The 17,641-nt window shown below is 37.7% G+C and overlaps 3 protein-coding genes across 5 annotated transcripts in view; 1 reads left to right on the top strand and 2 right to left on the bottom strand.

Moving 5' to 3' along the window:
- Positions 1–1,360: 1,360 nt before the first annotated feature.
- Positions 1,361–10,778, bottom strand: LOC126747690 (trafficking protein particle complex subunit 10). The gene is made up of 14 exons (XM_050456484.1): positions 10,564–10,778; positions 10,279–10,496; positions 10,060–10,218; positions 9,760–9,990; positions 9,423–9,698; positions 9,154–9,360; positions 4,730–4,915; positions 3,940–4,671; positions 3,621–3,881; positions 3,407–3,572; positions 2,339–2,553; positions 2,118–2,276; positions 1,853–2,066; positions 1,361–1,799 (listed from the first exon to the last, which is right to left on the bottom strand). Exons 1-14 carry the CDS (start codon positions 10,622–10,624, stop codon positions 1,567–1,569), a joined length of 3,318 nt encoding a protein of 1,105 aa, XP_050312441.1. The 5' UTR covers positions 10,625–10,778; the 3' UTR covers positions 1,361–1,566.
- Positions 10,779–15,173: 4,395 nt separating this feature from the next.
- On the bottom strand, positions 15,174–17,419 carry LOC126747692 (nucleolar protein 8). Of its 3 annotated transcripts, none has more exons than XM_050456490.1 (4): positions 17,275–17,419; positions 17,002–17,206; positions 15,471–16,838; positions 15,174–15,406 (listed from the first exon to the last, which is right to left on the bottom strand). In XM_050456490.1, the coding sequence occupies exons 2-4, from the start codon at positions 17,198–17,200 to the stop codon at positions 15,216–15,218; spliced, it is 1,758 nt and encodes a 585-aa protein (XP_050312447.1). In that variant the 5' UTR covers positions 17,201–17,206; positions 17,275–17,419; the 3' UTR covers positions 15,174–15,215. The 3 variants fall into 3 exon arrangements, with proteins under 3 accessions (XP_050312447.1, XP_050312448.1, XP_050312446.1); XM_050456491.1 differs by having other exon boundaries at positions 17,002–17,215; positions 17,275–17,417; XM_050456489.1 differs by lacking the exon at positions 17,275–17,419 and having other exon boundaries at positions 17,002–17,258.
- Positions 17,420–17,469: 50 nt separating this feature from the next.
- LOC126747689 (uncharacterized) overlaps positions 17,470–17,641 on the top strand; it is a 30,026-nt gene continuing 29,854 nt past the window's right edge. The window contains exon 1 of the mRNA XM_050456478.1: positions 17,470–17,604. The gene's annotated coding sequence lies outside the window, so the exon portion shown is untranslated. The remainder of the gene's footprint in view (positions 17,605–17,641) is intronic.

A 17,641-nucleotide genomic window follows, 5' to 3' on the forward strand; every position in this document is an offset into this window, starting at 1 on the left:
TCAAGTATGTACATTAATATAAAAAAAACTTAATAGGTCCCAAATAGGGTGTCCAAGACGGATAAATAAAATTAGCACTCGTTTGCAAGTCGAGCAATTTTATACCTAAAAACTGCTTATTGGTTTATGCAGGTATATTATTATAAAAAAAAAGTCAAGAGCTTTCAAATCGGGTGTGCAAGACGGGCACCAAAACAAAATTAGCACTCGTATGCAAAGCGAGGAATTTTACACCTAAAAACTGCTTATTGGTTTTTGCAGGTACATTATTATAAAAAAAAAGTCAATAGGTTCGAAATCGGGTGTGCAAGACGGGTACCAAAATAAAATTAGCACTCGTTTGCAAGACGAGGAAGTTTGTACCTAAAAACTGCCTATTGGTTTTTTCAGGTACATTATTATAAAAAAAAAGTCAATAGGTTCCAAATCGGGTGTGCAAGACGGACACCAAAACAAAATTAGCACTCGTTTGCAAGATGAGGAATTTTATACCTAAAAACTTGCCTTTTTTCAAGTATGTACATTAATATAAAAAAAACTTAATAGGTCCCAAATAGGGTGTCCAAGACGGATAAATAAAATTAGCACTCGTTTGCAAGTCGAAGAATTTTATACCTAAAAACTGCTTATTGCCTTTTTTCAGGTACATTAATATAAAAAAAGTTAATAGGTCCCAAATCGGGTGTGCAAGACGGGCACCAAAATAAAATTAGCACTCGTTTGCAAGTCGAGCAATTTTATACCTAAAAACTGCTTATTGGTTTTTGCAGGTACATTATTATAAAAAAAAAGTCAATAGGTTCCAAATCGGGTGTGCAAGACGGACACCAAAACAAAATTAGCACTCGTTTGCAAGATGAGGAATTTTATACCTAAAAACTGGTTGTCTTGTTTTTTCAAGTACATTAATATAGAAAAAATCTCAATAGGTTCCAAATCAGGTGTCCAAGAGGGATAAGTAAAATTAGCACTCGTTTGCAAGTCGAGCAATTTTATACCTAAAAACTGCTTATTGGTTTTTGCAGGTACATTATTATAAAAAAAAAGTCAATAGGTTCCAAATCGGGTGTGCAAGACGGGCACCAAAATAAAATTAGCACTCGTTTGCAAGTCGAGCAATTTTATACCTAAAAACTGCTTATTGGTTTTTTCAGGTACATTATTATAAATAAAAAGTCAATAGGTTCCAAATCGGGTGTGCAAGACGGGCACCAAAATAAAATTAGCACTCGTTTGCAAGATGAGTTATTTTATACCTAAAAACTGCTTATTGCCTTTTTTTTCAGGCACACTAATATTTTAAAAAAAAGTCAGTAGGTCTCAAATCAGGTGTCCAAGACGGATAAATAAAGCACCATAATAAAAACAACAAATATAACCTTTATTCAGTAAAAATGTACAACATATACAAACCGAGAGAGAAAGAGAAAATAAATGTACAAACGCTTTAAGAACTTAATTCCTATAAAAATTATTGCACAGCAATAGTGAGTGATGGTTTTTCTTTTTTTTTTTTTTATTGTTTGCTAAATGGCACAACTAAATTTGTTCCGGGGGTTGAAAGGTTTAAGGGTTGACCTCGTTGGCCGCCCCTATCACGTGCAACTGCTTCCCTTTGCACTTGTTGTACACCTGCCCGGTACTAAAGGGTTCCAACCGGGGGTGAGTGTCCATCCTGGTTTTATCCGTGGCACTTTCGGCCGGGATGTACTTGGAAATGCGTACCAGCGGCAGAGGGAGGAACCCGCTGGTCAAAGGCATCACCTCCAGTACCACTTGTTGCACGCAATCACTTTGACCTTAAAGAAAAATGGTTTCAGTGTTTTCCCTGGACAAATTGGAGAGTTATTACCGTTAAAACAGATGACTCCCGCGGTTCTACCGCATACGGCCCACACACTTTGCTCCGCCAACACCTCGTACATTATCGAGCGGATTTCCTCGGGATTGTCCTCCTCCTGTTCGGGCAACGTGGAAATTGTCAAATTTAAATGACACACCACCCCCACCCTGCAGAACTCGTTGCCCTTTGCTTTCTCCACTGTGGCGTCCAGTATATACAGCGTCTAAAAGTCCAGAGATTCCTTAATCGGTCCTTCGAATCCGGTGAAACTTACCCTAAAGTCGCAAATATCGAAATAATATTGATAAGCCTTAAATGCGTCCCCTTCAGTCAATTTGTACTGCAAACTAAACTCCACCTTGGCCACGTTGCCCCTAAATTTAGTGAGTATCAGTTCCCACAAGAATGAGTAGCTTAAACCGTTAGAAATAATCTGGAACAACATTCGTTTGGTTACAATTCACCCCCCCGTTATCACCCCCGATCTAAACCCACCAGACTAGAATCACAGTGTTTCGCTTGGACCGCGACCTCCTTTATCCTCAAACTGGGACTTTGGACGAGCAAACTGTCCACGGAATGTCCCACCACGTTGATTTGCACGAACTTTCGGTCGTTTACCGTGAGGAGGCGCCACGTGGTCGACAACGGGGAGGAAAAACTCAGAGGCACCACGATCGGTTTCGGGTTCCACGGTACCTGGATCGTCACTGAAACAAAAACTTGTTAAAAGCGTGCGGAGAGTTAAGTTGCCGCACTGATGACGGATTACTAATGGCCATTAAACATAAAGAGATAAATTAAAGAAAAAACATTTTTCACGCCATAAAAGCACTGAATACAGGCATTTCTCAAGCAAAGAAATATCAATATTATGAAAGCCAAATAGAAAATAATTAATATTTTCAAGTGGGCTTTGATAAACTTTGCTTTTTAAATCTAACCAAAAAAATCTAGTGGTGTTAAGTCTGGCGACCGTGCGGGCCATTCAATTCCACCACGCCTGCCAATCCGCATCCATGTTTATTAACATACATTTTGACTGGGAAATCGCTTCGACCTGCATCACTTTTTTTTTTGGCGAAGTAAGATGGACAATTGTTCGGCATTTAAAATGTCATTTATTACCACACATTTTTGTTTACTATTCGCTTATACGTCAACCGATTTTGTTGTTTTTTGGGTTTGATTAGATAAGAGATTGAATGCCCTTTAAAGTGATTTATTACATTTAGTTTAGCCATTTGAAATACAAAAGTTTATCTATTATTCCTAGACATGTTCGGTCACTGTTCGCTGATACGTCAACCGATTAAATTTTTTTTGGCACTGTTGAATAGACATTTTAATGCTGCTTACACTGATACATTTTTTTTTTTTGAGAAAGTATGAGTTGTAGTTTGTTTGCTTGGAAATTCAGTTCCTTTCTCAATAATTGTCTCCTTTGAAGAATATCATTTTAATTTCTTAAATAAATACACTCCTCAACAGTACATAAGATATCTAGGCACTCCAAAAATATTTTAAATAATTTTTTTGTAATTTAAATTTTGAAATTCATACCTTGATGGTCTTTGGTCAGCAAATCGGCCAAGATCCTCAGAGGCATTTTGGTGCTGGAAAAGGTCGCTTTGTCGCCCACGTCCACCTCCAGGTTGTTCGTTAAAGGTGCCTCCGGATCAGTTTGGATCGCGAGGCCTTGGGACGTGGTCAACTTGATTTTTGCGCTCTGAAAACGACGTTAAGGTCCCCTGTTTTTATTAAAGTGGAAACTTACCGGTTCGATTTCGTAACTCCCAATGGTCAAAATCAGGTTCATCAATTGTTCGATGCCGCACAGCAACGGGGCGGTACGTTTGTAAAGCCTTATCGAGGGCCCTTCCTCTTGCACCTCCAGGGTTAGCCTGGGGCTTAAGGAGGGCGATAGGAGGCGAAGGTTTTTCACGTGAATGACCACCGAATTCAGGCTAAACTTGCCTAAATCGACGGCTTTTTTGGTCAGCTTGATCAAGTTTAGTCCGGGGGTTAGCAGAAGGGGCTGCAATAAAATTGGTTTTTTTTGCCTGAAATTTTAGTTGCTAATTAGTGACTTTTACCAAATTCTCCACTTCCAAAGTGTTAGTAGTAAAATCAGTCTTATTATTGGCCGGCTGACTGTCCTTCCTGTGCAGTATGGTGAGCCTGGAAGCGATTCCAGAGGTCGCCAGCTGCTTGTCCTGCTTCACGTCCAAGGTTTTCTTGATTTTCAGTCGTTGCAGCAGCGGGTCCTGCCACTTTAAGTCCTTGTTGCTCAAAGAGTGCCCCGAGTGCGCTTTCACCTTTTCCTCTTTTTCCAAGGAAACGGCCACCCGGGAGCACAAAACCTCCTTGGGAAAATTCGACTCTAGGCACAACTCCACCTCGATATTGCAATTTTGCATCACCACCAAATCACTGACGATCCTCAACCGGTTTATCCGGATTATCCCCTTAAAAGGTACCTCCAAAGGTTTCTCCAGCTTATCCAGGTACCTGCTCATCTCGTCGAAATAAGTCCAACGGATCAAGGTGTCCATTTCCAAGGCGGCGCATACCGCCGCGCAACTTTTGACGTACCTGCGCCAATCGGAGGCGCGTTTATGACAGTCGGCCAATAAGATTTGAGTGTTGGCGGCCAGTTCGTGCCAGCCGTCTTGTTCGAACGTGCGCACCGCGTCCCCCAAAAACGCCGCCGTTTTCTGGGTTTCGCCCAGCAGCAGGTAGAAGTTGGCCACCTGTTTGCCCACCAGTCGAGCCATCCTGAGACGTCCCACGTGTTTGAAAGTGCCCATGGCCAATTCGGCCAGTTCCTACATGAATAACCTCGACAGTTTTATCGCACCATGGGGTGCCTTCTTGATTAATTACCAGATAAGTTTTGATGAAAACCTCCTGGGAGCAGAGGGCCTCCTTCAAACGATCGGTGGGCGAAGGGTTCTTGGGGGGCCCAGGGTTGTCCCCCATCCCGGCGGATAAACTCACCACGATGTGCAACTGTTCGGAGGTGGGGGTGCTCTGGGGCATCAGTCCGCATAATTCGCCCAAATTCCTAAGCTGAAACCTCCCCCTCATTTAATTCAAGTCACAGAACAGTTTTACTGCTAACCATAATTCTTTAGTCGAGTTTTAATTAAGATCAAGAAGACATCCATAATAACAGAACACACATTCAAAAAATAGAGCAAAAAGTCCCATCATTCAAAGACACAAATCAAATTCCAACAAAAATGCCAATAACCAAAGATCTCAAAAAGGAACCAGTGAACAAAAGTGACAAATCAAGTAAGACTGGACCAATTAGTTTGCAAAAGGTTTCTGTAGCCTGCTTACCTCGTTTTTCTATGCTATTCTCACAATCTCCATTAACAAAAAGGGTCAGTTCAATCCATTCATGATCTGATCATCTAGCATTGTCAATTTTTGTACTTAAAACTATGAGTTACTTGTTTTGTTGATTATAACGTTACTGTTATAGTAAATATCAATTTTAAAAATCTCATTCACTCAATTATTGAAGAGAAGAAGAAAATAGACTTATTCACGTATGTAGAAGAAATATGGACTTCATTTTTACCTAACTTTAATTTGAATGGTGAAAAGAACAAAACACCTATTTATTGAATAAAAATACTTAATTTGAACCAACATTTCGGTAGTTAAATCTACTACCATCATCAAGGTAAATCAAATTAAATTAAACCTCTTGCACGTTCTTCAAGTCAATCTTCTACTTTTTTTATAATTTGACCGTTGTTTGACTTTGATAAACTGTTTCAAAAAGTAACAAAGAAAATACAAAAACATTTTTTTTTAAATAAAGACGTGTGATCCTAATATAATTTAATAATAGAAAATATATGAATAAAACATATCAAATTATCAATTAATGAGTGCCCTATTCTACCTCTCTTATTAAAATCAACGGAACAAGTAGCTATGCTATTCATTTAACATTATAAATGCACTTTCCTTTAATTTACGTAATTTTGAAACTGGTTCCTTTGCTAAAATTGAGGAAGCAGCCCAGTTTATTCTATGGTAATTGTCAAATGCATGTTGTGTAATTTTGGATTTTAGAAAATCATTGTGAGTGTCTACGAGGTTTCACCTTATTCATAAATTAATTATTTATCTTTGGCGGTCGATGTGTAATTTTAATTAAAATGTTTCAACTGCCTGGAAATAAAACAAGTTTAATTTAAACGTTATTAATAAATTAATTAATTATCCCAGGCACTCGATGTGTAATTTCAATTAAAATGCCTCAACTGCCCGGAATTGTAAAAAATTTTTAATTTAAACGTCATTAATAAATTAATTAATTATCCCAGACAGTCCATGTATAATTATAATTGAAATGCCTCAATTGCCTGGAATTGTAAAACAATTTTTAATTTAAACGTCATTAATAAATTAATTAATTATCCCAGGCAGTCCATGTATAATTATAATTGAAATGCCTCAATTGCCTGGAATTGTAAAACAATTTTAATTTAAACATCTTTAAAAAATTAATTAATTAATTATCCCAGACAGTCTATGCATAATTTTAATTGAAATGACTCAATTGCCTGGAATTGTAAAACAATTGTGATTCAAACGTCATTAATAAATTAATTAATTATCCCAGGCACTCGATGTGTAATTTCAATTATTAAAATGCCTTAGTTGCCTGGAGTTGTAAAACAATGTTGATTTAAACAACATTAATAAATTAATTAATTATTCCAGGCAGTCTATTCATAAATTTAATTAAAACGCCTCATTTATTTGGAATTTTAAAACAATTTTAATTTAAACATCATTAATTAATTATCCCAGACAGTCTATGTTTAATTTTAATTAAAATGACTCAATTGTCTGGAATTGTAAATCAATGTTAACTTAAACATCATTAATTAATTAATTATCCCAGGCAGTCTATGCTTAATATAAATTAAAATGTCTTAATTGCCTAGAATTGCAAAACAATTTTAATTCAAACGTCATTAATAAATTAATTAATTATTCCAGGCAGTCTATGTAAAATTATAATTGAAATGCCTCAATTGCCTGGAATTGTAAGACAATTTTAATTCAAACAACATTAATAAATTAATTAATTATCCCAGACAGTCTGTTTGATTTTAATTAAAATGCCTTAACTACCTGGAATTGTAAAACATTTTTTTTATTCAAATGTCACTAATAAATTAACTAATTATCCCAGGCACTCTATGTATAATTTTAATTAAATGTCTCAATTGCCTAGAATTCTAAAACAGTTTTGATTTAAACGTCATTAATTAATTATCCCAGGCACTCAATGTGTAATTTCGATTAAAATGCCTCAATTGCCTGGAATTGTAAAACAATTTTAATTCAAACATCACTAATAAATTAATTAATTATCCCAGGCAGTCTATTCATAATTTTAATCAAAATGCCTCAATTGCCTGGAATTGTAAAACAATTTTAATTAAAATGCCTCATTTACCTGGAATTTTAAAACAATTTTAATTTAAACATCATTAATTAATTATTCCAGGCAGTCTATATATAATTATAATTGAAATGCCTCAATTGCCTGTAATTTTAAAACAATTTTAAATTAAACATCATTAACAAATTAATTAAATATCCCAGGCACTCGATGTGTAATTTCAATTAAAATGCCTTAGTTGCCTGGAGTTGTAAAATAATGTTGATTTAAACGTCATTAATAAATTAATTAATTATTCCAGACAGTCTATTCATAAATTTAATTAAAATGACCCAATTGCCTGGAATTGTAAAACAATTTTAACTTCAACATCATTAATAAAGTAATTATTTATACCAGACAGTCTATGCATAATTTTAATTGAAATGACTCAATTGCCTGGAATTGTAAAACAATTTTAATTTAAACATCATTAAAAAATTAATTAATTATTCCAGGCATTCTATTCATAAATTTAATTAAAATGCCTCATTTACCTGGAATTTAAAAAAAATGAATTTAAACATCATTAATAAATTACTTAATTATTCCAGGCAGTCTATTCATAAATTTAATTAAAATTACTCAATTTCCTGGAATTGTAAAACAATTTTAGCTTCAACATCATTAATAAATTAATTAATTATTATCCCAGACACTCTATGCATAATTTTAATTAAAATTCCTCAACTCATATCTGGGACATTAGTAGAAAGACATAGAAAGTCCAAATTTACCAAAAGGTCATGGAGGTTCAAAGAAATTGTACAAAGTTTTTCTAAAAAGTATTGAAAATTAGGAAGGAACATTTATTTTATGTAATTTTAATAAACCATAAAAATATGGTGTTTTACTATTTTGTGCAGTTAATTTTAAATCTATCAATATCAGAAATATGGTTTTTATGTTTTCTATGTAAATTATTAATTTTCATGTCTTTCAATTTTTTCTGTATCATTAATTAATAAATTTAATTAATTTCATAACTGTTCATATTTAAACAAACAGTCGCATTACCTTAATCCGTGTCTTTAAAGTTTTTTAATTCTAAAGTGTTTAATTTTTATTGGTTCTTTAATTTCTATCTTTGTCCTAATTCTAAATTCTTGTCTTATTGATCCTTTGGTCAGTCTTTAATTTAATTTAGGCAGAACTTTTGGAATAATTGAGTTAAAAACTTAAAAAGTTAAGACCTTAAGAAAACACAAGTTTTTCTGTTTCAAGACAAAACTCTATCTGACAAATTAATAACAGTTTTATTTATAAAATCGTTATTATTTATGTTAAATAGTTCTTGAAATATATTTTTATTATAAAGTAGATGATTTATGTTATTTATATGATTTTTTAATTTTATTATGTCTGTGACATTGAATTATTTCTCTTATGAACCCTTCTTTTTAGATAAAACCTCAGTTCCTGCGTATATCAAAAAATCTATTATACCTCAAGTAAATTATTGTATTTAAGATTTATTGGACTCGTTCTTATCGTATTTTTCTTCTTTTCAATAATTGAACGTATGAAATAGTACTTTCTAAATTGAATTTTACTTTTTACCTTTATTTCACTTAGTTCTAACTATTTTAATTAATTTCATTTTAGTACTATTCTAAAATAGCTGCCCTTATATTAATTACTTTATGTAAGGCTCAAAAGAGCAATAAATTTAATTGAATTAGCCTTCTCCTAAAGATGCTAACATCGTTAACGAAACACGTGTCTAGAATAAGTAGAGTTTTGGTTAGTGGTAAAACTGTTTGGTGATTTGAGTGTCACACCAGAAGATTCCAACCAATTGTTAAAAATTGTTGTGCCAAGTGTTTGGTACCTTTTGGCTCGCGTACTCCCAAAGGGCGGCCGTGTGCCTCGAGTACTCCTCCACCTGGTCCGCCTGGTTGTACCTGTCGCAGTACTGCAGCACCTCCATGCTGGCCAGGAACAACCAGCAGGAAACGGCCCCCGGGGGCGCGGTTATTTCCAGGATGTTCAGTTCTTTTACGCACGTGTGCAAAAACGGAATGCATCGGGAGGCCATCTGTCCCAAAACAGAACGTTGAGAGTGTTAAATGTACTTTTCACGCCACATAAATTACATACCTCCCAAACTTTATTGGTGAGCAGTAGCATTTGGGCCTGCTTAGAAAAAATGTAGGCCCTCAGTTCTAGCAACGAAGGGTTGTCCTCCAACAGGGTGGGGGTTAACCTCAGGCCGTACCACCTTTCCAGTGGCCTCTGGAACTGGGACAACCACTTCAAGTTGTCGCAAGTGCTAAAATTCGCGACGAATTGCGAAAAGAGGGCGTCCAACTCGTCGTACTGCACCAAGGCCTCGTCGGGTATCCCGAGCATCTCGAGTACCTGCGCTAGTTCTTCCTAAAACACGGATTTTCTGAATTTTTCCCCTCCCCCCCTTGAGATTTGTAGAAAAACGTACTTGCAACATAAAATACTTTAAAAAGCTCCATCCGGGGTCGTTACGACGCTCCCGTTGCTGTCTCACGTGGTCCTCCAGTCGCGTTACGGCTTTCGCGTAGCTGACCAACAACAGATGGCGCATACGCCCCACCAACCCTCTCCAAGAATCCGCGGATTTGTTTTCCGGTTTGCCCGGATTTATCACGGAAATGCATCTGTCCCCTTGTTTTAAAGCGAAATCCGCCCTAATCTTTAATTTAAAAAAAAAAAAAACAAAACACTTAAGACTATCAAGCTATGACCTTGAAACTTATCAAACCTTATCGAGCACAGTGGTCCGAGGGATCAACTGTTTGCTCCTCTTCCCATCGTAATTCTCTACCACCACAATAAGCCAATCGGAAATATCTTTACTGGCAAGCTCTTTTAGCCAGTTTTCAATGTCCTCCCTAACGCTACTCTTATATACATCCACATCCTAAAACAATAATTATGATTCCCTTATGTGCCGACTGAGATTCAAGAGTACTACTCTTACGGAACACTCTGTCCAGTAAGTGTGAAACAAGGGTTGTCTAATGAGGTCCCACTGTCCAGGTTTCGGTAAAGAATTCCCACTGAATGGTACAAATCTGGCCCCAATATGGACCATTTTAATCGGTCGCCCCAAAGATCTCTTCCACTCGCATGCATCCTTCGGCAGGGCCTGGCTGAGGTTGTCCTCGATGGCAGAGAACACCTCCAGCTCTCCTGCACCTGGAAAAACGCGTTTTCACCCCATAAGAACCCACTGGGTGGGAATTCGATTCGATTTTTGACCTACATGTTACTATGGGACGTCTGTCGATGCCGCAGCCCTGTTCTTCCCCCAGGGTTCCGTTCATTTTCGTATCTCGGCTTTCTGTTTTGTTAACCAGGGGGCGTGGAACGATACATGGTTCATATAATGGTTGAATTTTCCATTATGGGGTGCGTTTTGCTAATAACAACAATTTAAATATTGGCTTGAGGTCTATGAACAGCTGATTTTGACGTCTGCTGTTGTCAGTGGAGTGTCTTGAACACAGCGTGTTTAAACTTGTGATTTATACCGACGTTTCTGATCTTATGTTCGAAAAACATTTATTGATGTGTAATTTTCCTAAGACGCAACAGATCCAAGATGTAAGGAAAGAGTGACATGCATTTGAACGTGAAAGCGTGGACTCTTGGGCACATAATCTCCTCTGGATCCCAAGATTCTTTGACGATCGCTATGAAATGTTCTCTCTCGTTTGTATACATCATAACTCAATAAGTCAGCATAACATAATTTCAACATGATCTAAGATGTACCAGAAGAGTGATATGCGGTAGAATGCGAAAAAGTGGACTTTTGACCCTGTTTTGGACAATTAACCTCCTCTGAGTCCCAAGATTCTTTGACGATCGCTATGAAATGTTCTCTCTCGTTTGTATACATCATAAATAAGTCAGCAAAACATAATTTCAAGATGATCTATGATGTACCAGAAGAGTGATATGCGGTAGAATGCGAAAAAGTGGACTTTTGACCCTGTTTTGGACAATTAACCTCCTCTGAGTCCCAAGATTCTTTGACGATCGCTATGAAATGTTCTCTCTCGTTTGTATACATCATAAATAAGTCAGCAAAACATAATTTCAAGATGATCTATGATGTACCAGAAGAGTGATATGCGGTAGAATGCGAAAAAGTGGACTTTTGACCCTGTTTTGGACAATTAACCTCCTCTGAGTCCCAAGATTCTTTGACGATCGCTATGAAATGTTCTCTCTCGTTTGTATACATCATAACTAAGTCAGCAAAACATAATTTCAAGATGATCTAAGATGTACCAGAGGAGTTATATGCGGTAGAATGCGAAAAAGTGGACTTTTGACCCTGTTTTGGACACATAACCCCCTCTGAGTCCCAAGATTCTTTGACGATCGCCATCAAATGTTCTCTCTCGTTTGTATACATCATAACTAAGTCAGCAAAACATAATTTCAAGATGATCTAAGATGTACCAGAAGAGTGATATGCGGTAGAATGCGAAAAAGTGGACTTTTGACCCTGTTTTGGACACATAACCCCCTCTGAGTCCCAAGATTCTTTGACGATCGCTATGAAATGTTCTCTCTCGTTTGTATACATCGTAACTAAGTTAGCAAAACATAATTTTAACATGATCCAAGATGTACCAGAAGAGTGATATGCGGTAGACTGCGAAAAGGTGGACTTTTGACCCTGTTTTGGACAGATAACCTTTTCTGAGTCCCAGGATTCTTCGACGATCGCTATAAAATGTTATCTCTCGCTTGTATACATTATAACTAAGTCAGTAAAACATAATTTCAACATGATATAAGATGTACCAGAAGAGTGATATGCGGTAGAATGCGAAAAAGTGGACTTTTGACCCTGTTTTGGACACATAACCCTCTCTGAGTCCCAGGATTCTTTGACGATCGCTATGAAATGTTCTCTCTCGCTTGTATACATCATAACTAAGTCAGTAAAACATAATTTCAACATGATATAAAATGTACCAGAAGAGTGATATGCGGTAGAATGCGAAAAAGTGGACTTTTGACCCTGTTTTGGACACATAACCCCCTCTGAGTCCCAGGATTCTTTGACGATCGCTATGAAATGTTCTCTCTCGCTTGTATACATCATAACTAAGTCAGCATAACATAATTTCAACATGATCTAAGACGTACCAGAAGAGTGATATGCGGTAGAATGCGAAAAAGTGGACTTTTGACCCTGTTTTGGACACATAACCCCCTCGGAGTCCCAAGATTCTTTCACGATCGCTATGAAATGTTCTCTTTCGTTTGTATACATCATAACTAAGTCAGCATAACATAATTTCAACATGATCTAAGACGTACCAGAAGAGTGATATGCGGTAGAATGCGAAAAAGTGGACTTTTGACCCTGTTTTAGACACATAACCCCCTCGGAGTCCCAAGATTCTTTGACGATCGCTATGAAATGTTCTCTCTCGTTTGTATACATCATAACTAAGTCAGCAAAACATAATTTCAAGATGATCTAAGATGTACCAGAAGAGTGATATGCGGTAGAGTGCGAAAAAGTGGACTTTTGACCCTGTTTTGGACACATAACCCCTCGGAGTTCCAAGATTCTCTGACGATCGCCATGAAATGTTCTCTCTCGTTTGTATACATCATAACTAAGTCAGCAAAACATAATTTCAAGATGATCTAAGATGTACCAGAGGAGTTATATGCGGTAGAATGCGAAAAAGTGGACTTTTGACCCTGTTTTGGACACATAACCCCCTGGGAGTCCCAAGATTCTTTGACGATCACTATGATATGTTCTCTCTCGTTTGTATACATCATAACTAAGTCAGCATAACATAATTTCAAGATGATCCAAGATGTACCAGAAGAGTGATATGCGGTAGAATGCGAAAAAGTGGACTTTTGACCCTGTTTTGGACACATAACCCCCTCGGAGTCCCAAGATTCTTTGACGATCGCTATGAAATGTTCTCTCTCGTTTGTATACATCATAACTATGTCAGCAAAACATAATTTCAAGATGATCTAAGATGTACCAGAAGAGTGATATGCGGTAGAATGCGAAAAAGTGGACTTTTGACCCTGTTTTGGACACATAACCCCCTCTGAGTCCCAAGATTCTTTGACGATCGCTATAAAATGTTCTCTCTCGTTTGTATACATCATAACTAAGTCCGCAAAACATAATTTCAAGATGATCTAAGATGTACCAGAGGAGTTATATGCGGTAGAATGCGAAAAAGTGGACTTTTGACCCTGTTTTGGACACATAACCCCCTCTGAGTCCCAAGATTCTTTGACGAACGCCATGAAATGTTCTCTCTCGCTTGTATACATTATAACTAAGTCCGCAAAATATAATTTCAAGATGATCTAAGATGTACCAGAGGAGTTATATGCGGTAGAATGCGGAAAAGTGGCCTTTTGACCCTGTTTTGGACACATAACCCCCTCTGAGTCCCAAGATTCTTTGACGATCGCCATGAAATGTTCTCTCTCGCTTGTATACATTATAACTAAGTCCGCAAAATATAATTTCAAGATGATCTAAGATGTACCAGAGGAGTTATATGCGGTAGAATGCGAAAAAGTGGACTTTTGACCCTGTTTTGGACACATAACCCCCTCTGAGTCCCAAGATTCTTTGACGAACGCCATGAAATGTTCTCTCTCGCTTGTATACATTATAACTAAGTCCGCAAAATATAATTTCAAGATGATCTAAGATGTACCAGAAGAGTGATATGCGGTAGAATGCGAAAAAGTGGACTTTTGACCCTGTTTTGGACACATAACCCCCTCTGAGTCCCAAGATTCTTTGACGATCGCCATGAAATGTTCTCTCTCGTTTGTATACATCATAACTAAGTCAGCAAAACATAATTTCAAGATGATCTAAGATGTACCAGAAGAGTGATATGCGGTAGAATGCGAAAAAGTGGACTTTTGACCCTGTTTTGGACACATAACCCCCTCTGGGTCCCAGGATTCTTTGACGATCGCTATGAAATATTCTCTCTCGTTAGTATACATCATAACTAAGTCAGCAGAACATAATTTTAAGATGATCTAAGATGTACCAGAAGAGTGGTATGCGGTAGAATGCGAAAAAGTGGACTTTTGACCTTGTTTTGGACACATAACCCCCTCTGAGTCCCAAGATTCTTTCACGATCGCTATGAAATGTTCTCTCTCGTTTGTATACATCATAACTAAGACAGCAAAACATAATTTCAAGATGATCTAAGATGTACCAGAAGAGTGGTATGCGGTAGAATGCGAAAAAGTGGACTTTTGACCTTGTTTTGGACACATAACCCCCTCTGAGTCCCAAGATTCTTTCACGATCGCTATGAAATGTTCTCTCTCGTTTGTATACATCATAACTAAGACAGCAAAACATAATTTCAAGATGATCTAAGATGTACCAGAAGAGTGATATTCGGTAGAATGCGAAAAAGTGGACTTTTGACCCTGTTTTGGACAATTAACCTCCTCTGAGTCCCAAGATTCTTTGACGATCGCTATGAAATGTTCTCTCTCGTTTGTATACTTCATAACTAAGTCAGCAAAACATAATATCAAGATGATCTAAGATGTACCAGAAGAATTATATGCGGTAGAATGTGAACTGTTGACCCATATTTGGGCACATAACCCCTTCTGGGTTCGAAGATTCCTTGACGATTGACTGTTTCCTAAAAACTTCTACTTTCAAAGACACCGCAGGATGTGATGCTGTCTGTAAGCCTGTAGACTTTTTATATAGTTCCACAGATGGTGCTCAGATAAAACACTTAGTGGTTGGGCAGTGATATGACACCCACAGATGGGGGAGCTTTTTTTAGCCTCATGAGAAATAAAAAAACAATTAAAATTAAAAAAAAACATTTATTAAAAACGATAAAAGTAATATTATCTCTTAAGTGCCTTTTTCATCCTGACGTGTTTCCTCCTCTTGTTACCGCCGCCCAATTTCTTCTTAAACATTTTGTTCTTCCTCTCATTGTTTCTGACCTTCGCCCTCACGATTCCCTTCAAGTCCCTGCGGATTTTCGCGAACTCTTTGTCCTCCGATCGGATTTTTTCGATAAAATCGAAACCCTCTGGAACAAAAAATAAACAAATTGTTGAGTCCTCTCTAGGTTCCAAATACGACGGAGAACTCACCTTGTAACCTAAAATCGTCATTTTTAAAGAAGAACGGCTCGGTCCAGAACACCGATTGGGCCAAAGCCTTTACCGGAACCGGTTCCGGTATTTTACCGGTGGCCTTATGCGGTACGTCTCCAATATCCTCGTCTTCGTCATCCGAAGAGTCGTATTTAAAAGGGTTTTGGCCGTTTAGTAAGGGTTTCCTCTTGAGTTCCCTCTCGGTTGGTTCCTCCTCCTTTTTATCCTCCTCCTTCACTTGTCCAAACATGCTTAGCAAACTGAACCCTTGTTTCTCTTCTAAAGCCTCCTTCAGCTTCTCAGGCACTTTGTAAAAGACTTCTTTGGAAACCTCTGGGGCAGGTTTCGCCTCTTCTGCCTCCTTAAGTTTCTCTTTTTTCCTCTTTTTCTGCTCTGGCTCAGTCATTTTCAGTTCTAAGTTGGTATGCTCCGGAACAGTAGGATCGAACTTCAGCATGGCCTTTTTGGCAACACTGTCCCTCTTAACAGGAGCCTCTGTCCTTCCCAGGACCTCATTTAAGATTTTGAGCTGATCCTGTTTCTCTTTTTCCACATCATCTTCTACTGCAGCTTCTTCTCCTTGTTCATCTTCAATAAACCGCTCATCCAGGGCAAACCTTTTGTCATTTTTATATCTAGATTGAAGCTCCAAAAGTTTCTGGCCCTTTTTGCCTTGGAACTGCTCCTTAACCTCAAAGTCCGGTTCGAAATCAGAGTCCTCTTGATCAAATAGCCCCCCGTTTTTCTCAGGCGCATTCTGCAGCCCCTCGTCCTCAAAAAGAATCTTCTTATTGGACGGTTTTTCACTGCCATAAGCCAGAGCACTTCTTATCAAACTCTTTTGGCTCTCGTAGCTTTGCTTCATCTCTTTTAGGTGCTGCAGCCTCTTTTTATTGGCCTCGCTGTCGTTTTGAGGGACTTTGGGTTTTTTTAGGGGAATTTCTGCTATTGGGGCTTTGCCAAACGAGGGGATTTTTAGCCCCCCAGGGGCCAGAACCTTAGATTTATTTGATTTTATTATGATATCAGTTTTTTCTGGTTCAGTTTCGGGTTTTTTAGGTGTGTCAGGCTCACTTTCTGACTCTGAGGAAGAGGAGGAGGAAACAGTTCTCTTTAGTTCAGTTTTAGGTTTTTTTGGGGCATCAGGTTCACTTTCCGACCCGGAAGAGGAGGAAGCAGGGGGCCTTTTTTTTAATTTAATAGGACCTGGTTGTACGACAGTGTTTTGTGTATTAATGGTTTGATTATTGGGGCCCTGACCAGCCTCCTCCCTCTCCCTTTTTAGCCGCTCCAGGAAGCTCTCCCTGGCGAGCTGGAGCTGCACAAACTGCCCGTGCCATTTTTTGTTTGATAAGTCCTTGAAACCTGTATGGGGAGTATGAGAAAGTCAGTGCTTTTTGGCCCTAAATAGTGTTAAATGCTCATAACCTTAAAATGTTCGGAGATTAACAGAGGAGCTTTTTAAAGGCATTTGTGTTGATTGATTTAATTTAAATTGGTGCATGTTGATTAAATATAAGGTACTTACACTGATTCAGGCCTAATTCGTCAGTTTTAAGATTAATAAAGGCGAAAAACAGGGAGGTGTTCTTAGGGGTTAACTCTTTCCTCTCTTTTATTTCCACTGAGGTAACGGTTCCATACTTGGAAAAGCTACTTTCCAGCTCCTCTTTCGTGTACGTTTCCGGTAAATCGCTTATGAATATCCTCTTGTTTTCGGGCTTCATGTTATCCTTTAAAAACTAAGGGAACTTAGCACATTTTTAAAAATAAAAATAGGAAGTTGCTCACGTGTGTTTACCTTAAAACGGACATTTCGTGCATTATTAGATCCACGTCAAATGACAATGTGAGGTTAGGACGTCTTATTTAGCGTCAGTTGTGTTTATATTGGCCAGTGCTAAGGCCCTTTTTTTCGGAAATATGCCCGAAAGTCGATAAAAAATGTCGGTACTAATAAGTTTAACGGTTTATTGTGCTCCCCATGCACCCCACCTGACAATTAAATAAGAATTTAATGGCGTTCTCATCGGTTTATTTATTTATTTACATAAATCCCACCTCAAGGTCAGTGTAGTACAGATCAGCCTCCACAAATAAATACAATTTAATCATCGTGCCCCCCTAACAGGTTAGTTTATCAATTAACGCTCCTACCTATGCAATAT

The sequence above is a fragment of the Anthonomus grandis genome, chromosome 19 (assembly GCF_022605725.1).
Source record: "Anthonomus grandis grandis chromosome 19, icAntGran1.3, whole genome shotgun sequence".
NCBI lineage: Eukaryota > Metazoa > Arthropoda > Insecta > Coleoptera > Curculionidae > Anthonomus > Anthonomus grandis.

Bases quoted from the DNA above. Each gene is read 5' to 3' on its own strand.
- LOC126747692 (XM_050456490.1), bottom strand. From the start codon at position 17,200: ATGAAGCCCGAAAACAAGAGGATATTCATAAGCGATTTACCGGAAACG. The intron at 16,839-17,001 runs GTAAGTACCTTA...CTCCCCATACAG, and splicing joins CGAATTAGGCCTGAATCAGT to GTTTCAAGGACTTATCAAAC. The intron at 15,407-15,470 runs GTGAGTTCTCCG...TTTTTGTTCCAG, and splicing joins TGACGATTTTAGGTTACAAG to AGGGTTTCGATTTTATCGAA.
- LOC126747690 (XM_050456484.1), bottom strand. From the start codon at position 10,624: ATGAACGGAACCCTGGGGGAAGAACAGGGCTGCGGCATCGACAGACGT. The intron at 9,699-9,759 runs GTACGTTTTTCT...TCCGTGTTTTAG, and splicing joins TAAAGTATTTTATGTTGCAA to GAAGAACTAGCGCAGGTACT. The intron at 2,067-2,117 runs GTAAGTTTCACC...CTGGACTTTTAG, and splicing joins TCGATATTTGCGACTTTAGG to ACGCTGTATATACTGGACGC.